Source organism: Phalacrocorax aristotelis, chromosome 1, assembly GCF_949628215.1.
Source record: "Phalacrocorax aristotelis chromosome 1, bGulAri2.1, whole genome shotgun sequence".
Taxonomy (NCBI): domain Eukaryota; kingdom Metazoa; phylum Chordata; class Aves; order Suliformes; family Phalacrocoracidae; genus Phalacrocorax; species Phalacrocorax aristotelis.
This window is the reverse complement of record NC_134276.1, coordinates 196,167,640-196,190,992: the sequence shown is the minus strand read 5'-3', so window position 1 is coordinate 196,190,992 and position 23,353 is coordinate 196,167,640. Positions and strand designations below refer to the sequence as shown.

The 23,353-nt window shown below is 42.2% G+C and overlaps 1 protein-coding gene across 9 annotated transcripts in view; it reads right to left on the bottom strand.

Annotated features, from left to right (window-relative positions):
• Positions 1-23,353, bottom strand: part of PLXNB2 (plexin B2) — a 258,237-nt gene that overhangs the window by 109,068 nt on the left and 125,816 nt on the right. For 4 of the 9 annotated variants that reach the window (XM_075081226.1, XM_075081228.1, XM_075081229.1 and 1 more), the window contains exons 4-5: positions 18,826-18,890; positions 10,333-10,401 (exon numbers count right to left, since the gene is read on the bottom strand). In XM_075081226.1, coding sequence (XP_074937327.1) covers positions 10,333-10,334 — 2 coding nt within the window. In that variant the 5' untranslated portion in view covers positions 10,335-10,401; positions 18,826-18,890. Of the gene's footprint in view, positions 1-10,332; positions 10,402-17,004; positions 17,024-18,825; positions 18,891-23,353 lie in introns of those variants that run through there. The other 5 variants (XM_075081225.1, XM_075081223.1, XM_075081227.1 and 2 more) reach the window with 2 other exon arrangements.

The window sequence follows — 23,353 nt, the reverse complement described above, 5'->3', positions numbered from 1 at the left end:
CAGTTGATACCTAGTTCATCACTAGGGAGAATCTATGTTGCATCTAAGTGCAGTAGTCCCTTGCTCTGAAAGGAAAATTTCTGCTTTGAGTTGGTATTGTCATGCAAGAGGTGGTGAGGAGACACTCAGGGAGCTGTTGCAGCAGTAACTACCCATTTTTCAGCTCCTGGCCAGATTAGTTTTCAGCTCTTGCTTAGGCTTCAGGTTTGGTTGCACCCACACTTATGCCACCCATGGAAGTGGCAGAAACAAGCAGCTAGGTAGGACAGGAGAACCAACCTGCCTTATTCAGCAACAGTGCGGACTGGTACCCAATAAAGTAACTGTATAAACGTGTCCTGACACAATTTAAGTAAAACACCTTCAGTGGGTTTCCTACAACCGGAGAAAGAAATGCTGCCTCTCACCATGTCAAAGACAACAGACAGACAGACTTGCTGGGAGAGGATGTTATGTCCGCTCATTCTTCTCTCGTGAGAATAAATGCCTGTTTTTGTATAAGACAACTATTTTAGGGATACTGCATTTGCTTACAATAATGTTAGCATATTCAATTTTGCTCAAGTCCTACAAAATATATGTATTGAGAACATTTTCCTTTCTTTAGTTTTTTTGTTTCCGTTCCCCATCTATGTCATTTACTTGTTCTTTCCCTCTTGGTCCTATATATACTTCAAAGACATATTTTCAAAGAACAATTCCTCTCAGCATAGCTTGCCCCCCAGCTGTAAAAGCTTTGCTCACATATACCTCCCTTAGGAAAGATAACTTCTTTGCATAGAGCTCTTTTAGGCTACATCTGTAATCATGCAAACAGGTAGAATGTTCCCATGTGGCGCAGCTCAAGAAGGAAGCTTACACATCCTGCAAAGCAAACCTGGGGCAGCACCACAAATATTTATACACCAGATAAAATCTATATCCTGCAGGTTGGACCACAGTAAACAAATTCTACCTAATATATCTTTCAAGTCATCTGAAAGATTCACATATGGATGGATGGCCTGATCAGAGTTCAGCCAAGGGTACGAAAATCTGGGAATGCATTGAATCAGCTCATCCCTGGGTTCCTGACCACACACGCACCCCCCTCCTAGCACCATCCTGGCCTTTGAACAGGATCTCCCTGGCTTTGCGACCAAGCAGACCTCTCTACAGTGATTCAATTTCTGGATACGTCTCATGAAGCACTGGCAATCAATGCCACTGCAGAGCAGAGACCAAACTAGTCCAATTTCTCCTGTATGGAATGATATAGCTCATGCTTTCTAAAGATGCTGGCTATAAGAAGCGCTGAGGGACTTCACGAACTTGCTCCACCACCCCTGATGTCAGCTGTACTGTATGTTTCTGCTTTTTACAATGGAAATGGTATTGTGACCCTTTTTTCCCCTCTATGAGTACCCTGAAGAGCCACATGGCCAGTAGCCCATGGTGGAGACTTTCAGATATGGAGCTGATGGAGAGGATGCCAAAGTCAAAACTGTGACCCAGCTTTCTGTTCATAGTGAGGGTCCCCCAGCATCCCCTGTGGTATCCTCAGGACTTCTCTGACATGCAGTCAGAGGATCTCTGCATAAAATTTCTCAAGAAAGGAAGGTAAGAGCAGGGTGTCAGACTATAAATCCCCATAACAGGTACCATGATTTGTGAAGTTATCATTTCTACAGGAGGGGAAAACATACTTTTTTTTTAGAAATAAACACAGTTCTGTGCTTATATGTGAAAAATAACCAGCCAGAGCTCTCAAAGCAATGTACACTGTCTGCCTCCTCAGTGCCACCAGCATCATCATTCTTCCTCCAGGTTCATAAAAAAAACCCAACAAACAAACCCAAACTAACCAAACAACCCCAAAACCAAACAACAAGCACTAAAAAAACATACTTTTTGGAAACATAGGTCTAGCTTTGAAGAAAACTGTGGCAGGTCCCTTCAGTTGTCTCGAAATTTCCAGACACATTTGAAAGAAAAGACTAGCTGTATATAAACACAGAGTTGCAATATTTCGAAAACTCAGAAGTTCCCAGGGACTGTAATTTAATATGATTCATTTAACTAGTCACAATTAAACTGATGTAATATTAAGGAAAACCAGCAAGGATAAACAAGACTGTATTTTGTGTGTCCCTGGAAGACTTCTGCTTACGAAGTCATTGGCTTACTGACTGACAATGAGAAATTTCCTACGTAAAACTAGATATTTTTATGTCTTGATATTACTTCATGACCTTGTGCTTGATCAAGTGCGCTGCCATTACAGGACACTAGAATATTGTCTAGCTGTCCAAAGGAACAGCTATATTTAAATATGTCTTTTGCACGTACTGTATTAACTGAATCAAATAAGGTTGAGGCTTGCCTTGAATTTAGCCCTAAAAAAATTATTAATCAGACAAGTATTTAATTCTTACTTTTATCCCTGTTAAATCCTTTAATTAAATATAACATTAATTGAACTAAAGATTATTACAGAGATTTTTCTCAATTAATACATTTAAATGCATTAAAGCAGGGAGAAAAACAAAACAAGAACACAAGCTGGGCTTATAAAGAGATTCATATAAACAGCATTAAAAAAGTAACACCCTGAGACCACAGGGCATTTTTTCATGTTTGCTAGTACAAAAGTAACAACAAAGCTTAAAAGCAGTGGTGGCGTATTCCATAGAAATCAACAGGTTAATGCAAACCATTTCCATTTAGCAAAGCGACATACCGGGTCACCTAAGACAATTGCTTGAACATCATCATTGCTATCATAAAGCAAGAGGATGCAGGGCAGGAATGGAGCAGAAGTCCTCAAACTGCTAGCTATGAAGACAGCCATAATATAATGCCAGGGGGACAGCCAGGCTGTTCCAGCACCAAGCCCAAGGAGGTTCAGCAGCACAAAGGCTTCAAAAGGGCTTTTGCAGAAGCCCTGGTCTGAAAGCCATGGTGTGAAAGCCCCATGCAGGGAGCTGGAAGCAGCAGGGCAGAAGGGAGCTGTGGGGCAGCTGAGGTGAGGGCAGTGGCACTGCCCTGCCTCCCCCAAGGAGATTCCCCCAAAGCCCTGCTCCCTGGGTTCCATAGGCTCAGAGGGTGTGTCAAAAATTACTTAGACCTGAAATGGCCTCCTAAAATTGTTCATTTATTAGCAATTGCACAGTTGCTACAGGCATTGCATTCAGAGGCTTCCCCTGTACCAACAAGCAGACAGCAGCAAGATCATGAGCAAGAAAAGCAGCAGAACAGTGCCCTTGTTTGTGCCTGTTCATACTGGTATTGTTCACATTGGAATTGTTTGCTTGCCTAAAATTAAAAAGGCGGTGAGGAGACAGACTTCACCAACTCCCACATGGGCCGTCCCATGAAAGGGCTCACTTTGGCCAGGAATCAAAGGTTTATGGAGACAAAGCTAATGTAGCATCTGAGAATGACACTAAAAATGATATTCAAACTCCAGTATCAGTGCTAGAGTCAATGCTGACAACTGATTTGCAAGAGTTCACTCTCAATTTGTAACGCATTTCTTTTTCTAAGTGGGGACAATTCTCAATTTTTGTTGATGGACACTACAAGAAACGCGGTGCCAATGTTCTCAATTCTGTGAGAATAAAGAATACCCAAACAGGCATCACAACCTACTTATTGTACGAAATCCTGTGGGCTGACATGCTGAGTTGAGTGCTACAGGCATCCATCCACCTCTCAGTCCCACCATGGACTAGGAGAAGGAAGAAACCTCTTACAACATGGGTGATAACCAAGCAGTTGTATTCACCGACCTTTACAGGAGGAAAAGGAGGAGGGCAGTTTAGGCTGGTACCTTCAACAGAAGCTTCTCAGTTAATCCTCCCTGCATCCCTCCAAAACTGACATTACCCCAAAACTTCAGATTTGTCTTTAATAGGACAAAGAACTGATGTGAAGCCCTATTTTACTGCACACAGCTTTTGTACTAGGTTTTGCTAGGCTTGGGTAAACTGCTTTTTGCTTTCTCTTGATCTCCCCAGGATGCAGCAGCCCTTGCCAAAAATAACTACGTTTTAATTTTCCTTCACAATTCCCTTGCAGAGGTCTGCACTGTTTTAATGCTGTAGCATCACATATCCTTTTAATCCCTGCCTACACATTTTAACATTTCAAACACATGATTATTTATAAACGAAAAGCCACTTTGGTCCCACAAGGGCTTTGGTGAGGTAAAGTGGTTTAGTGAGGGCTGAAACTGGGGAGGGGGGAGAGGGGAGGGTGAGTCATCATTTTCTGGTTTTAATCCTTCGCTCCTCCTCTGCGTTGGGCTTTGTTATTAGCAGTAGTGCTTATTCATTTTGAGCAGGGCCAAGACAGCAAACAAGTCCCCTGAATTTGAAAGCCAAACAATTCCAACGCCTAATTCAGCTATGCATGCCTGCTGTAGGCTGTTCAGTCCCTTGAGACCCCTTTCTGTAGCCTAGGATTTTCCCTCCTTTAAGTGCCAACCGATCGACAGCCTTTGGCTGGGGTTTTGTCCATTGCCACCTGCTCCTGCAAGAGGGAGAACAGACTGGGACAGAGTGACGCCATCCTTAGGTTTTGTGCCGTATTCAGGGCTGGGCATTGCCACACTGAATGGAGTAAACAGGTTACAAAAACTGTTTGCACAGACAAAGCAAGGCACTTGAACACCACCACCGCTCCAACTAAAACACCACTTGGAAACAAGTTGCACTGCATACTGAAGGGGAGACAGTGTTTGTTCAAAATCCCGTCTCCTTTTTGGTCGTTGCTCAACAGGGCAGCAAAAAATTTGTCCTCCAGCCCAATTATACCACTCTGCTGATGCTGTAACAAAAGGAGAAAGAGCCATGACAGAAATAACAAGGTAACCTGCATCTCTAATGGAAGCACAAGCAGGAGGTAGAAAAATTAACTGCCATCACACACCATTTTTCTTCCCACTTGAAGCACCCTCTCCCTCTCTGAACACTCCTTCTATACATACCTTCCTGCACAAAAAAAATCTCTAAAGACTGACCCTCCCAAGCTCATCTATACCTCATACCTTTTGCAGCTCCACTGAGAAACAACATTTTGCCTTAAGCTATGAGAGCTGGGCAGTGCAGGAGCCCGAGCCCAGCGTGGGAATCGACAGCATGCGCATTCCAGCTCTAGACTTTTATGGACTTAAGTCTGGAAAAGGCCTTAAGTGTGCATGCCTCAGGTTCAGCTGCCATACCCACATTTCTGTACCAAAATGCTTGCACTTGGTTTCAAAACTGTGAATACTCTTGAGCTCCAAGTATAATTTAGGACAACTAAGAATACGCAGAATGTCTGAGAATTAGACCAGTTATGTCAGTAAATTAACTAGGTAGCAACTGTGAAAATGCTGATGTTAGACAGTATTTCAGCTTCCTGGGCTATAAATGGATATAATTTTTACTTACCTGACAGGTGTGTCATGAGAGTTAGCTAATATTGACACTTTGATCTTTAAAATGCTTTGCCAAGTATTAATTAAGCAAGGAACACTTTGCATATAAAATAGCTAGTATTTTGAAGTTGAATTTGTCTCTATCCCCTCTCCTAAAATGGTAAAGGATCTACTGTTTGTTTTTCTACATATTCGCAGGAGATTATTTCGTAGAAATGTGAAAAAGAAAGATTGACATGTGGATCTATGTTTCAAGAAAGATGAACGGATACCTCTAAATAAAAAGCTGTGTTTTGTTGCAAGAATCTTCTCTCCTGTAGGTCTTACAGCCAGACCTGTAGACTTAGGTCAAATATTACTGAACCCAGGGAGAAAGGACACCCCCATCCTCCAATAAACCACCTTTTTATAACTAACCTACTAGTATTTTTTACAAGGCAGGTCTCAAAGTGAAGTATGAGAAGTTCATAACACATTGCAGGTATTCAAGTACTGCATCTACTGGTAGAGCATGGCCTCATTTCTCCATAGAGGGAAAGGTGCCAACATATGGGCAAAACTCTATTACAGTTTAATCTGTAGCCAGTGATAGGAAATACGCCCAAAGCTGCGTGACACTTTTGTTAGATGGGTCACCCATGCAGGCTGCTGCCAGCAAAAGATGGAAAGCCAAGGCTTGCCTGCGGAGCCAGCTCTCTCCCAGCCACTCCGCGCTCGATAATAAGGGCGGGACTTTCACCATGGGCACTCTTGTCACGAAGATCTAGCAGCAAAGACTTGGCATTTGGCCTTTACATGGGCCGGTGAATATAAACCCAGATTAGAGAGAAATAAAAGATTGTACTTGATAGCATATGGGAAAACAGCAGCATAAGTCTCCAAATAAGCTGCTCTGCACACCCCAGAGAGATCATTATGCAGGGCTTTCCTGTGGTTGTTACTGCTGGTGGTTGTAGCCTGACCTGGTGTCACAGGCTACTCATGTTGGTAGTGCAGAGACATAATCTCTCCTGGAGCTGCACTATTTTCCTTACTGTCAGCCAGGCAACACAGGGAAGACAGAGCCGAAGGGAAAGCCAAAAAGATGGGACACGGGTACTGGAAGAGATGCCAGAAAGCACATGCATGAAGATCGATGCAACCCCTGCGCAGTCTACCTGAACACCCTTTAGGGTCTCAGGCTGGTGGCAGCAGAAATTCTGTGAGAACAACTCGCAAAGTCCATGTCTTGTTCTCACTCACTGCCCGAGACACGCAGAAGATACTGAACAAATGTTACCCAATGTTTCAGTGACTTAGGTCCTATGGATCTAAAGATGAGTCTTAGAGGTGATTCTGGGGACTCAAGTCTGACTGTCATTTCTAGAAAGCATTAGAATTAAAGTTCCTTATGCGAATCCTTCACAATAGTGTCTATGATGGGAGACTTTCTCCCCTGTTCCCCTGCCTCATTTCATGCACAGCATAGACATTACTTAATGAACTAGCAACTCTTCAATATTTATTTTTCTCCTCATTATCCAGTGTGGCTTTATGCCTTATTTACCATGCTATCCAAATGCTGCTGAGAATTATTTATAGCATTCATGATATAGGAGCCAAGTTCTTGTAAACAACAATTAATTTCACAATACCCAGCCGGATCCTGAAACTAAGGTGGACGTTTTGGGGATGGGCACTGTTTTTGAGCAACTACTTTATAATCCTAGAAGTCTAAAAAGCCTAAAAAGCGTCTCCGCAGACTCTCCAGAACAAAGTTGCCTCCCAGCAAGCAGAGCTTAGTGACAGCACATGACATCACGTGGTCCTCACCCTTCACAAGGGTGTTTGAATAAGGCTATTTACGGTGCCAGTGCACACATTTTACTTAAGAAATACTGTTGAGGACAGTGAACAAAACACTCAATGCTACATTAAGAACTTGTTCCAGGGATCTCAGATTACAAGATGTGCAGTGAGAACCTAATTCTGGTATCTAATTAGGGCTGGGTGTTCTTCCCCCCCACCCTGTGCACTTTCCTGTCTGTGCTCTACTTGATGGTGCCTGCTCCTGATTCCCTAAGGTACACACTCCCCTTCCTTCTCCTTGCAGTCACTGCCTCAAGATTATTTTGATGTTTAATCAGTATAATGCTATACAGTTAGCAGCTTATCACCCCCTCCAGACCATTTTACACTTTTCCTAGCCTTTCCATATTTTTTAAGGGGGAAAAAAACCCCTTGCTCTCCCCACCTTCTCCCTCCTCTTCACCAGGTGAAGAAACACAGCAAGCCAACATTTCACTGGATTCCTCCAGCATCCCAACTTTGGCTTTCAGCTCTATGAAAGGTCAGTCAAGAAGTTTGTTGGAAGAGAATGAGGAAGTTTCTGCAAGTTTGTTCCACTTTCTGGCTTTATGGGTATCAAAAGCCAAAATCCTACCAGCTATCCTTCCAAACCATTATAATGTATTCAAACCCAATTTTCAGATTTATTTTTAAATTTTAATGAAAACAAATTTTTTAAAAATAAGTATCTCTGTACGTGCTACATGTCAAAATGGGTAACTCTAAGAGGAGGTGCTGGGTTTCATAGTTTCAGGGCTCTGTCTCCAGTTTGTGAGTGACCACAGGTAAAGCCACTGCTCCTCTTGGTTCACATTAAGTGCTTCGTTCCCTCTCTTGGCCTCTGCTGGCTTCTTATATGAGAATGTCTCCATAGCCACTTCTATGATACAAAACCGACAGTAGATATGAAAAGGTGTTTTCTCCTCTCCACATAAACTTGTTAAATTGGTGTTACTGCAAAAATCCCAGCCAATGTAAGGCCAATTAATTTTTAAAAATTATTCAAGTTTAGAAGGATAAATCTATAATTTTAATGGCAGATAGCTGTAAAAGCCAGATCAAGAAGGTGGTTTCCATTTAGCAGCTCGGTCTACACATGCACAAAATTAAAATACCAAAAAAATAACATCTATTGGAGATGGTATTTATTTTTACATCAAGGTCAAAGTGCTAGTATCCATCTCTCCACAAGGATATGTTTATTCCTCTGCCAGTTTCATGACCAGCTAATAATCACGTTGTCAATAGTCCTCAACTCAACTTCCTGAAATATAGCTCTACTTCACATTTTTAAATTTGTTTTCACATACATACATACATGAAAAGACATTTTAACTGGGCAGAATTACAATTCAATTACAATTTAATTACAATTAAAAGCAGCCCAGAATTACTGGGCAGCACTTACAATTCAACCCATACTCAAATGGCACTCTCCTGCTGAACACTTAAAAAACTATAAACAAACAAACCCCAAATATTCTGCTTATTTCACAAAATATGGGAACTGAAGATAACAGTACCTCTCCCAAGTTTCCCAGGAGAAGCAGTTGAAGATCTAGTTGGTGAGAATAATTTGAAAGTAACCCAAGAAAAACTTTTACATGTACAAACTCATCACAAATGGAAATGTTCAAGTGCCACTGGCCTCAACAAGGTCACTTGAGATGTACTTTTAGGATCCTGAAACAACTAAAGCGACTGGTTCCAGTAAATGCCTTCAAAGTTTGTTTGGTTTTGTTCAATACATACCAGAAGGTTTTAAGGATTTGATTTTCTATCTTATAAGCCTAAATAGTTTCAAACTGGGCCAGATACCAATAATGCAGAGAGTCAATGCACAGCCTAGTCTGTAAATCTTTAGCTTAGGTACAATGTTGTCAAATCTGAGGATCTTCATGTCAAGCAACCCTGTGTTAGTAGACAACACTATAAACCAGACAGCATTTCGCAGTGTTCTTGCAATATGTCACTGGTTCAGTGCTATTGGTCAGTTAGTAATTTCAGAAAACAAGATTATAAAAGCCTAAAGGCTAAAATTAAAACTGTCCCAGCTTGTTAGACATTTAAGACAGGATCACTGTCCTATTTGACATCTAAATCATGAATTCTGTACTTTATCCAGCATTTGGAAAAGCTTAGTTGACTGCTTCCAAACCCATCAGGCGGGCTCTGGGAAATGGAAGGTGAGATCGTGGGAAAAAATGTAATACAAAAAAATACTTGGACAAATCTGTGGCAGCTAGAAGTTCATGACTATCACTACTCTGCACACCAGAGCCACTCAAAGCCTCCTGGGGTATGACTTGCAGAGATATGGCTTTGCTTCATGCACAAATATGTACGTACATACACACAAGTGCATGCACACAGTTAGGGAGTTCACATTAATATGAAATACAGCTAGGGAAAGCAATTACTTTAAGAAAAATAATGGGGTATTCACCAGCAAAGTAACAGTTTCAAAAGGGTCTACAAAATGAACCAAAGCTTTTATTGTTAGAGAACTATTGACTCAGGTTTGAAAAAGTGACCTCAAGTGAGCAATGATGCACTTAGCCTGGAACTTGCAGCCGCTGTATTTCACTCTAAATTGAATTTCCAATCCACAGTGCAATCTTCTTCTACTACGTCTTTGGGGCAAGTATACAGAAAAATACTATGTAGTGGCTGCATTATTCCAAGTTAGACTAAATTCCTCTGGAAATGGAAAATATGTTCACATTACAGAATTTAATGATCCCTGTGGGTATTTATACAGGGGTAGTGTTTTGGTTTTTTTTCTTTTTCCTTTTAAGGGCACTTAGCAACAGCTCCATGTTGACATTTTTCCTGTGAACAGTTCGTAAGAATGCAAATAACTAAAAGCACATGGCCCCATTAAAAGCATTTAGGTACGTATACCCTACAGACCCATGCTGAAAACCACGTAATAAACATTTTATACCTCGCATACATATCCATAATGCTCGGATCCAACATTCTTGCCATACTAAAAGTAGCCTTTTTGGCAAATTAGCCTGCCAAATTAGCATGATTTGTGACATCACCAAGGTCAATGGTTTGCAAACATAAATAATTGACACATGCTGTGAAATACTTACATTCACTCTTCCGCTAAATCTTCTTCACTACAATCAAGTTATTTTCCAGGACAGTGTTTAATCTTCTTACTAAATAAAAGAAGGCACCAATTAAAAAGATCTTCATATTTATTATGCTATGCTCAGTCACCTTAAATTTATGAACTTCAAAATATAGTGTCCCGTAAACTTGTAATTTGTTTATATATAGTCAATTTTATTACATTTTAAACACAACTTTAGCACATCATGACTTTCAATCCTGAGGCTAAATGGGGCAATGTACTGTATTTCAATAGCTGCTTGGATAATAAATCAGATGGACAGTTGCTCACAGATGTACAACTAATTACTGAAGAGCGGAGAGCTCAACTGATACATTACCAGAAAGAATGGCTGGCATTACAGATGGGGTATTGTATGATTTGGCACTCCTCTAGCTAGAGCTTCAACACATTCTTATCAATGGCAGTACTCAGCACCTCCTACGATCAAACATTTAAGAATGGAAAAGAAGCAGGGTCTGTCCCTCTAGGGAAGGATAAAATACCATCTGATATTCTTTAACATCACTGTATATGCCAAAAAGTGATAAAAAAGGGTTCACATGAATGTGAAGATGATAACTGTCCTCAAAAAATAATCCCAGTCAATAAACGTAGTGAGTGTTAAATGCTGCAACCTGTTCCTCACACACAATTATTTCTCAGTTACATTTTAGCAAAGCATGCAATGCTCACTCAGCCTTCAGCAAATGCCAATGGACACACTAAAAGATCGCCACATGACAGTTCCCAGGGGAGAGGGACCCAAACACCTGGCAAAATCCACCACCTTTTCTCCAAGGCCATCTCATCTCAGCTGAACCTGACTTTGAGATTTGCGTAACACTGGCTCCCCAGGGAGGCAAGACAAAAACATCAGCAGGGCTTTTATTTTCCCTTCGTGCTCCTTGAGGCTGCCCAGTACTAAACTAAGTTTATTTTGTTAATGTTTGATGAGATTTAATTTTTGTTTGCATTCCCCATATCTAGTTGCTGTGGTAACACATTCTTTAAGACAACGTACATTCCCAAGGAAAGGCTGTTTGAAGGAACTTGCACCCGCACCGGGTGGAAGACAAACATGGATACTCAGCAAAATCATGAGATGGGGTACATGGGAGAAGAGCTGAGTGAGCTATTTAGACCACAGCTGCATAATACGGCCTAACTGGAGAGTGTAGGCTTGGACTGGGACTGTGGGAAGTCGTAGGAGGAGAGTATAAGTAAAGCGGCCAACCCAAGAGACAAACAGAGGAAAATTTTAGATTTCGGGGCCAAGGCAAAGGGCAGATATCTTTCTATGTCTTACTGACAAAGGTGAAAACAGATCTGGTGCAATTAAGCATATAAAGGAACAGGAAATACAGAATTAAAAGGAAGTGCAAAGGGATGTGAAAGATCATGATATTGTCAACAACAGACAAGAAGGAAGGAGGCGGAGGTAGTCAGCAAGGAAACAAGACTTCATCCTGCTGAGGAGTTCTCTTTATACATCCACATTTCCTTTCTCCTTTAGATCATTTTTGCAAGCACTGCTGAATGGTGATTTAGGCACGTCTTGCACAGTTGGTTCACATCTCAACTTTGCAGACACACCAAGTGAAGTGTGTGGAAATTAGTATTTGGCTGAGCCTGGAAAAGAATTGAATGCTGTCAGCCCTGACTTGTGTCCAACCAGTAATATCCCCAGTAATAAAGGTATGTCCCCTGCTAATCATCAGAAATTTATTTATTGGTAGAACAGGTTCAGCCATAACCCAGGAACTGGCAGAGAGTAATCAGACAACTTATGCGTGAGTTCTTACATGGGTACACCAGGCATTTTAGTCTTTAGTTGGTGATCAGCCATGCCAGAGAATGATGCTACCAAATTGTACTCAATTTTCTGTATTACAAAATAGGAAGCCTTTTTCATAAGAGGCTTGGGACATGAGCCAGAAATCTCACTCACTGTCTCCCTATCTATTCAGACTTAGTCATCAGATTTTCCAGGTTTCTTCACTCAAATGGCATGCTGTTTTGGCTAGGTTTAGATGGACACAGGTGGTACCATCTGCCGCAGAGCTTCCTGGTTTTGTTTGGTTTTGTTTTTTCCTTTTACATCCTGCTTGTAGCACAACAGCTCTTTTTCAGTATCTGACACTGGATCACCATGAGGAACCAGTCTTTCAAGGTATGGGTTTGGCTAGTTGGCCAGTCAAAATGGACTGCTTGAACTAAAGGAACTAAAATACACGCTCCTATCACAGGTCAGCTGACAGCTGGAGGCTTTTGCAGATTGACCTGAAGTTAAAAGTACTTTGATGACATAGGGAAGTTGTTCATTACAGCTGACGGAAACCATGAGCAAACAGAGCAAGTGGGGAGGGGGATGCTCACACAAGCTAACTTCAGTCTAACAAGGTTGCTCTTCCTGTTTCTTCTCTCTCCACTGGTTTGACAGAGAAGGTCCTGCCATGGATCACCTTCAGGATGAGGAATCCTTCTTCCCGGAGCTGCTTTTCAGAGGAGACTCCCTCTCCCCTCCATAACCCACAGAGGACAGCAGGGAGATTGCTGCCATTAGACTACATTTAGTCTTATCCTGTCCCACCCCAACCTGAATGCACTTAATTGCTCCCACCTTTCACATAACACAATTTCTGCCTTTCTAATCAAAACACTCCTTTAGAATGGAAGGATGAAGACCACCATGGACATGTCATACAGTTAAGACTGTGAGGAGAGGTCAATAACCTGGCAGAGACAGGACAACTGCAAAAAACCTCCCCATCCTGCAAGTGCCCTCTCCCTCATCCAGCAGCTGCGCCTCTGTATTTAGCGTGAATATCTCAGATACTATCATTTCAAAAAGATGATAAACTCAGGCTGATTGGTTTTGTCCAAGCGCAGAATTTTGTAAGTGGATAACACGTTGCCCAGGCACTGTGGCTGCTGGAGGGATTGTGGCTTCTGAAAGCTGTAAGGAACAAAGCATGGCACTTGTCCTGCGGCGCCTAAAGCTGTTGCTGCCATAAGTACAAGTAAGAACATATTGAGTGCTTTTTTTTTTTTTTTCCTGTTGTTTGCTTCCAGAGCTAAAAACAGATCATAAACCACATTTCTTTGAGGGAGGCTTTTGTTTGTTTGTTTGTTAGAAAGGGCAGGCACTAGGTCAGGGATAGAAAGTTGTACTATCCGGTCCACAGACACAGACCTTATTGCTCCCCAAGCCTTCAGCTACATGGAACAGACACTTTTCATGTAAGCTTTTATGTGCCCCTGGAACTTCTTTCCAGCTTTTGAGCTAACAAGCATGGTGGACTTGATAGGATGGAGCACGTAGGATAACACCACATGCTTCTTTTTTGAGCTTAATTTTGAATAAGGATCTTCACAGTTCAGTGCTGGGAAGGCTATGTTAACGCTGAGATCATGTCCATATGGAAACAGGATATAAAACTGACTATTAAAAACTTTAGGGTGATATCAATTGACAGCTTAAGACTCCAAACATCGCAGTGTATTTACATCTCTCATTAACTCTGTATCACACTACTGCATTCCAGTATCTGGCCAATGCTGTATCTTCTCTCACTGTCAGCTCCCCAGCTTATGTTGCTCTTGGTCATCTCCATTCTGCCCTCTCCACCTCCTTGACCTCAGAGACACCCACTCCACTTCTATATAGCACATCAACTCCAGAGTTTTATTACTGACTTCCTGTCTGTCTCTTTGGCTTGGCTACCTTGGGCTTAGTATTGTCATTGTCTTGAACCTGCTCAACATAGCTCTACCCTCAATAGACTTAAACCTGACACCGCTTAAACTTTTTTTTTTTGTTGCTTCTGGTCCCAGTCAATCCCACATCCTTTTGACCTCAATGTTATGCACTTTGAAAAAACCTTGTCCAACTCTGTGCAAAAAATTAACAGAATATTAAAATAATAATAGAAGTTTTTAGTATTGCCAGATATACCTCAAAAGAACAACTGCTTTCACTTGGCCCCTTTCATTTTGCTCTTCCTGTAGTTTGTGGTGTGAAAAAAACCCAAAAATAAAAATAAATAAATAAATAAATAAATGAATAAATAAACCACACAGGCTGGAGTTTTCTGTTCTTAAAATTTAACTCTCAGACCAAAATCTGAATTTTACAGGTACACTATAAGAACAAAGACGAGCATAACCCCAAACTGAAACCCAGTCATTTGTACTCCATTACCTGTTCTGAATATCCTTCACTTTAATCTAAGGAGACTAAATACCTTATATCTTTATACACTTTTCCAGAGAGATTTCTTACCTGCAGAATTAAACACACTAACCACAAAACACTTCTTTCTCTGCTATCCCTTCTAACCAGCCCAGAACCCCGCTCTTTTAACAATATTTCACCATAAAGATTGAACACGAAGAATTTTACTGGTACACACTTGGGATGGCCAGTGTAACTCATGTTTTTTGTTGTTGTTGTTGTTGCAAATTAACACCATTGTCCTAAACCCATACCATAAAAACCACGATACATGGTAATTTTAACTATATTAGTTACCTGTGAATGCTGAAATGGCGAATAGGAGAGGCAGACTTTAAGCACAGTAATGGTTGTACATTTTTTTCCATCATGAAAATGAAACTTTACAAATCAGCTGTAAATATGAACTCTGGGTTGTCTTTAGTTTAAGCATACCTGCAGTGACCCTGGCTAGTTTATGTGACAAGCGCAACACCATACACAAGTCAGAGAAGATCAGAATTTTTCTGTGTGTTGGGTGAACCAATACACATTAGATATATCTCCATATATTTATTTTCTATCTCCAATTTGAGTTCCAGGGAGTTAAGGTGATAAATTCAAAATCATAAACAGTACAGACTATGACCAAATGCCATTTGGCAAATTATTTCATCATGAATCCGGTGAGAAGCAACTTATATCACAGTACAGGAGGTTTACACATGCCAGTGTAGGTGTCTTATCAAACCTGGTAGTTTCTCTGTAGGCAGTACAGCCAAAGGAAGCAGGTAGGATCTTCCAAAAGGCAATGGAAAATGGGTTTCTTTCTCTTACTGTTGGCTACAGAGACATCGCAGTTGCTCATGGTAGGAGTCTGATTTTTTAAGTTAATATCTTCATTATGTAATGGAATAACTTATTAATTTGGTGCCCTCTGGCTAAAAAAAGATTCAGAAGTTAGCGAAAAACTCATCAATGTCTTTACACTGATATACCCTGCATAAACAGAGAGAGACAGTGATGAGCCTCTCTTTCGGAGCTTAGCAGGGTCCTTTTAGCTGTCTTATTAGTCTGTTCCTCAAGCACTTTGCTTTCTCCACATCTGTCAGGAGACCAGAGTGGACTTCTTGTGAAGTTGCGGAGTCAGATCTTTCATCTCTAACTCACACAGCTTCCCAAGTAACGAAGGCTGCCTGCAAGCAGGAACCCAATCTCTGACTATTAAGTAAGCACTTGCCACTCATATTCCAGCTGAAGGTTAATCATCAAGTAATTTACAAAACACATGCTACGTTGGAGACCAAAGGTGAAAGGTCACTGAAGTGAGAGTTTCCACAAGGCCAGAGCTGCTGTCCTGAACGCCCATGTGTGAGTTAACGCGTTCACATAGGAAAAGGCTACAGGAGCAACCAACACGCTCTTGTACAAAGCCAGAAACCACTCACACTTCCAACTTTGATAAGCCTGTGTATTTAACTAGCTGTGCTCACTTAAAAAACGTTTATATGTATCTAACTTTGAAGAGCACACCATACTCAAGGTCCCAAACAGACAAGCCTTTATTGTCCAAGGGGTAGGGGTTAAAATAAATTCAAACGCTCTTTGTGCTTACTGTTAGTCTCTTGGCTGGCTTTAGACAGCACTTTTTCAGCATGTGAGGACACCGAATTTTTCTCTGAAGCCTCCTGCTTTGCTCTGACAGCAAACAGGGACAAGGCCAGCCACCGTGACACGTTGCCTTCATGCAAGGGGCCTATTTGTGCAACCTGATGGTCTCCCCAGCAATGAAAGATGCTCCCCACATCACGAGCATCACCAAGCGCTGGTGACAGGAGAGAGACCACCACTACAGAGCAGAGCAGAGTTTACTCTTAGTTTTCCAGGAATTCAAAATGCTACTGGCACAGCCAAATTTTTTAATTACCCAAAAGTCAAAGTTACCCAAAGCCCACAAGTTCAGTTTTCCCTTCACTTTCCTATTCCTTTGAAGTCCTAAAATTATATTGCTGCTTCCCTCTCTTCTCAATTCTCAGATAATCCTCTTTTCTTCTCCTTTGGCTTCTGAGGGCCAGGGAAGAGAAGAGGCATAGAGAGAGTACATTGGAAAATGAAGCAGACTGCCATCTATGTTTGTGCTGACTGTAAAAACCAGTATAAACACAGATCAGTTAGACTAGTTTGCATTCACCAGCAGTTTTGAAAGTACTGAAGTAGCTCAGTCATGTCAAAATAGCAATAAGTGTTTCACGGTGAAGAATTATTAGGAATCTCGTGTTATTCTGGCAATGTGCAGACTTAGAGGTAGCTCTGCACTCGCTATAAAATATTCTACAGCTGCTGTTTTGGCTTAAAACAACCCCAGCAAAACCAACCACCCCCCCTTCACAAAACACAGCTGTTAACTACTAACTGAAGAACACAAAAATTCACCAGAATTGTCCAACGACCATTACTGTTCAATCAAGGCAAACTGTGTGATGTCCAAGGACACTGCTTCACAGACTCCCCCATCAAAAAAGAAAATCAGTGTCTGCTCTCTTCTATTCCCCCTTTCATCTTCATGTTGTTGAAGGCATTCCACAGGCAGTTTTATTTCTGAGAGCACTGATTTTCGATCGATCTGCTCTAGCCTGGATTTGAAATAGGATACTACATGAAATTGGATCCTGGGAGCCTCAAACATGCCCAGGCTTGCACAGGAGGTTAAACAAAAAGTTGTGGGTTTGTTTTTTTTTTTTAAACACAGGGTGCTAGTAAAACTGATTTTAAAGTGCCCTCCATTTCTCTCGACTGGAAGTAATATATTACCTCTATAAAGGCTTTTATAGCAAGCTCTTGAAATTCTTTATTATTTATACAATGCCATTGGTGCACACCTCGCCTTAGAAATATGCATTTTAATAGACAACCAAAGTGATCCAAACCACCAAGGTAATTAAGATTGCTTTAAAATTGGCTTCACTACCTTTCCCCATACGTCTGCCAAGCTAAGGCCCAGTCCTGCAGTCTCTGCATCATGTAGTCAGTGGGAGTACTCACACAAGAATTTGAAGGTTTACTCCCTAAATTACAAAATGCAGCCTGCCTTATAGGAAAAAGGAGCAGGCATGACAGTGGGAGTGTGAAAAAGGAAAGGAAAAATGCTAAGTGTAGGAAGGTAAAAAGGAAAGAGATTGTTAAATGGGGAATGTGGCATGGATGAGAGAGGATAAGTGACATAAGGTGACAGCAGCAAAGGATGGCGCAGAAAACATGAGGAAAAGCAAAAAAGGATGGAGAGCTTATCCTGAACACTGTAGGACTTTAAATGCATTTGCAAGACATCAAACAGAGAAGAAAGTGCAGGACGATCAGTTACAGAAGCAAAATGGAGCTGACAGGTTTATTTTTTATTTTCTATTTTTTATTTAAAAACTAAAAATCACCCCAAAGTTCACTTTCCACTCCTTTTTCATCCCCCCGGGACGCCAATTTCTCTGGCTCAGAGTATGAGACGCTATGAAGACTCCTGGCATGACAAGCCAGGCAAGCCTTGCCAGAGCCCAGACAGAAGGATCGATGAAGTTTCGGGTGTTTCCTTTGATTACGACCAATTTTTCCCAGGATAGCCCATTGCACTGCAAATTTTATTTGTTTTCTTTGTTCCTAAAAGTACATAAAGGAATCATAGCAAAGCCTGGTTTGAAGCTCGAGTGAAATTTTCTCTTCCCTATCTGAGAAATGTTTAAAAATCAGAACCTTTTCATTAACACAACAGTGGCCTGGCTGTGCCTCTTGCTGGCCAGATCAGAAAGCATCACAGCAATCCAAGTTTAAATACCAGGGATGTCTCATTTGTTCATGAAAACCAAGGAACAAGGCAACTCTGCCTAATTATTAGCAATATAAGAACACTGCCTTCCTTCAAATCAGGCAGAAGGGCTCTTCCCATCTCCAGTGCCTCTCAGGGAATCAGCCTGATCCCCCACCCCCACCCCGCCTTGCTTCCTCCGTGAGCTGTCTTCCTAATCTGGAATCCTTCAGAGCTGGGAACCGGACCCCCTGCCTTGATTCCCATCGTCTGCACCGATTTATGTTAGTGAGCAAGGCCAGCTGGCTGCCTGCACACCCAGGGAGCCCATACACTCTAATACTGTGCCCTTTTTAATAAAAGCAAAACCAAACCAAAACCAAACCCCAAAATGCAAAGAGTACAGCAGAGCTTTGCCTGCCAGGTTAACACTTGCTCCCCGCCCTGTGAGATTAACCTACCTGCTGCTGCTCAGCACGGGTACTTCCCTGGAGGTAGCTGCTCTTCTGGTGGACGAACCCCTCTTCTGCAAATAATTCAAAGATATTTCTAAGCTGGGGGAAGGGTGCAGGCTTATTGTTTCTACTTCACTAGGAAAGATATATATGTTGGGGTTTTTTTCTAAAAAAGTAACCATTCCAAACTGTGATAGGAGCTGGGCTCGGACTGAAACTGCCCTATCTTGCAGAGCAAGTCACAGCAGGTTCTGTAATCGAGGGCTCTGCAAACACTGGTTTCACCCCCCTCCACAGGACCTTAACTCGCCTGGTGCTCCTGAGCAGAGGACGCCCGTGTTCGCAGCTGCTGGCATTGACAGGGAAAGGCCAGGCAAAAACCCAGCAGATGCAATGGTCCAACCAGCTTCAGCCCTTTCCTGGCTAACAACCTGCCGTCTGTCTCTTTTTCTTTTTTTCTTTTCTTTTTTTTTTTTTTTTTTTTTGAGACCTCTTTCTTTCAAGTTTACACAGGGCATGAGCTACGGGAAAAAGTGTTTGTTGTTCAGCTCAAGCACTCTTGTTTTGCACCAGTGGAGGAAACCACGTTCAGATCCACACGAAGGGAAAGATCCACACGAAGGGAAAGGCAATATTTATAAAGGAAGTTCCCACACTTCCTCTTCAAACAGATCACTCCTGGCTGCTTTTGCAGTTACAGCCTTACCGTAAAGAGTAGCTGGGGGTGGGTGGGGGTGGTAGAAAAGCATCAAGCATATTATTTCCTTTTAAAGTCACTTGCCTCTGAAAAGGCAGCTTCCAGAGAAGAAAGAGTTAAGCACTTGGGACAAACTGTCAAGTTTTCAGTAACTAATTTACTCTTCCTGTGGGCCTGGAGGAAATCCACAGCCACCACAAATATTCTTTGCTCGTTTCAATACTACTCTTTGTGAAATGGATTTTAATGGCCAAGCAAAGTGATCCAAACCACAGATGTAATTAAAGTCACTGAAACCGGCTCCAGGAAAGGCTGAGAAGCGCCCCGTGCCCTGTCTGGGGGTGGCCACCACAGCAGGGGCTGGGCAGGGCAGTGGTGACACCAGGAGGCCTCATCCTTGTCCTCATGCTCATCCTCATCCTTGCCACAGCACGCCGTGTCACTGCTGACAGGATGGACCCCGCTCACTGCGAGGGCGACAGGGGTTTTGAAGGATGGAGCTGTGCGGCAGGAGATGGAGAGCCCCCCAGCTGCCTGTGCTGCCAGTGACCTGTGTAAGCCCGTGCAGGACCTCTGCAGAGAGGATCCTGTTCTGGTCTGGAGAGGCATTTGCTCTCGCCCTGTTTCCATCCCACCCCCTGCTCCCTGGGTTACAAAGCAAGTCAGGGCGCTACTACCCCGCCACCACAAGCCCACTTCTTTGTAACTCTGCAGTGTTAAAAACCTCTCTCATCCATGGGAGAACTGTTTTTGACAAGCAATATTTCCCTCCACACACAGTGGTTAAAGCCTGCAACAGTAGCGTAGGAAGCACAGAGATTTTTCTGACAATTCATGGTAAATCAGCTTCCTATTTTAACCAACATACCTTAATTTCTTCTGCGGTGAGCCAAACCACTAGTCTGCCTCAAAGGTTGGTAGCCCCCTGGTATTGAAACCTCTATTAGATCCATACCCAGCAAAGGAAGAATAAAGTTTTCCCAAAACTCCTATCAAAAGCGTGGCAGGATGGAAAATAAGATCAGCATACCTTGCTGAAAATAGCTCTTAAGATAAGAGATATGATTGCTTTGGCACTAACTTCTCCTTCCTCCTTCCCTCCCCTTCTCAGCCACGCTGAAGTGTGAAAGTCTTAGGAAACTCCCTGCCTCTACTCTGCAATTTTTTTGGTGTTTAATTTCAGATTAGAACACAATTGGCTTAGGGCTTGACTAACCTTTAATCCAAAGAAAAATCCTGCACCTTGGAGTTACTAATTTCATCTGGTTACGGCTGCAGAAAACTAACTCCATATTTCTGAAGTTAAATCATTGCCAGGTTCTGTTTTCAAGTGCCAGCTGCCCAGAATAAGGCTAGAGAACTTCCCCAAACAATTATATTTAAATTATTAATTAAAAACACTTGGAATACTATGATTAAAATCAATTAGCCTATGCAAAGAGATCTACAAACCCAAAACAGAGTTACAGCAAAAGAAATTCATTGGCAGATAAATAATTAATATAGCTCTTATTTGTTTCACCTTGTGCACCAAGTACCACAAAAGAAAAGTCATTAATATGAGTGGATTGCAGAGCTAACAGAGATCATTACATATTTATAATCCCTAAATTGTTTAAGTGGAAAGTTTGCAGGGCAAACCCCGCCCCCGCAATATTAGGTTCAGAACAAACTAAACCCCATAATTTTGTCCGTCTGGATGAAAGCACAGAGGAAAAAAAGAAAAGCAGAGCTTTTCTTAGGCTTCTTTGCTGTAGGTAAGCAGCAAGATCTGTCATCAGCTGTAAGAAGTGAGGTGCTTCTCTGAAACCTTTGTCTTCAGACCTGCGAGCAAGATTCACGAAAGCAGCTGGCCTGACTGCCCTCCTGTTTCTGGAAGCAAAACACCATGGCTTGGCCAATTACCTCCATGAAGGTATGTGCTTTTATATCCACACATGCACTTTTTCCTCTCAGCCACCGAAAGAAGCATTTTTCTAGTCTGACACACTACAGGTCCTGTGGCAAAGCACATTTCTTCTTTAAAAAACAGTGGTTTTTGGTAAACGATGCACAGATTTCCTGGGGATTACCAGAACTACATACCTCTTGTTAAACAGTGCTCCAGTGGCATAAGCTGATGTCAACGGAAGAACAGCATAAATCATTCATTGCTGCACAGCTGAAAACTTAGCGTGTGTTAATATATAACATTCCTTAACTCAATTATTTGGGTTGGAGTAGATGGAATTCAGTGGAGTAAAACACAAGCAAACAGTCGCTCTCATGCCACCGGTCTGATGCTACTACTCTACTTTCATCCTACTTAACTATTTCTCTCCAGCTAAACTTTTACACCATTTCAAATAAAAAGTTGGATTTCTACATGTTTGGGTTTATTTTCAAAAGAACTCAGAGTATTTCTCCAAAGAAATGTCAGAGATTAAAAAAGTACCAGTGGTGGGAGAACATTCATTGCCTTTTAAATATTGAATTACAGCAGAGAAGTTAAGAAATGAGGTAGGTGTTTTATCAAAGAGCTTTCTGCACACTGTTACTGGCTCCTCTGCGTGAGGCAACAATGGGGATATTTTCACACTGTGAAAACACTGACTCTGCAACACATTTCTGCTGCAAATGGGAGGCTCACCTGCCTCCCTCAAAGCACAACATACCTCCTCCTTCCCTCATTACATTACTCTTGCTGCCCTTTTTTTTGGTGCTTTTCCCCATAGCCTTCTCAATGTCCCGTCTGCTGAAAACACAGAGTGCATCCAGTAACATTAGACTTGAACTTTTTACCTCCTGACATTAGTGGACTCAAAACAAGACAAAACAAGCTGTCCTATTTCTAGACATTGTCTGTGCACCACTCTCAGAATCGAAACCTTTTCTGGTCACGAATGATAAACGATGGGACTTCCTCCACCATAAATGAGGCAACTTTCTCCAAACAAAGCTTAGCCAACTGTGTCATGCAAAGCCTGCCTTGCCTGGCCTGGGACCATCTTGTACGTGGATACAGCGGATAAAGTCATCTTCAGTTCTGAGGGCCACTGTGGCTCCGCACAGAGTCCCAGAATAAGAGTACCATTTGCCTACTATTGTTTTATGGCTAATCACCCCTGCCTCTCAGCTAATACTAAAGCAGTAATGTGGCTTACAGAAGCGGTTTGTTGCCGCTAACCTGGGAGTATCTGCCCCACGTGGCAGGGCACAGTGCGGACAGCCTTAGAGAAACAGGGCTCCAGCTGACACCTGGTGTGAGCAGCCAGACCCATCCTACGCTGATCATAGAATCGTAGAATCATTAAGGTTGGAAAAGACCTTTAAGATCATCGAGTCCAACCACTAACCTATCACTGCCAAGTCCACCACTAAACCATATCCTCAAGCACCATGTCTACCCTTCTTTTAAATACCTCCAGGGATGGAGACTCCACCACCCCCCTGGGCAGCCTGTTCCAATGCCTGACAACCCTTTCAGTGAAGAAGTTTTTCCTAATATCCAACCTAAACTTCCCCTGGCACAGCTTGAGGCCATTTCCTCTCGTTCTGTTGATTGTTACTAGGGAGAAGAGACCAACCCCTGCCTCGCTACAACCTCCTTTCAGGTAGTTGTAGCGATGTACCCATCCTGCTGAGTACAACATCAAGGCAGGGTGGCCAGTTCCCAAGAGCAGTCACTCATTAGCAGCTGAGAACAGGCTTATCTTTCACACCATTTAAAAACGGGAAATCACTTTTATACAGGTCCAGCCCCTCAGGTTGGCTTCATTTATTTTGTTGAGAATGTGAAATACATACAGTTTTGCCAGACATGCAATTTGCAAGGCTGGGACAAAATCCTGATCTCTT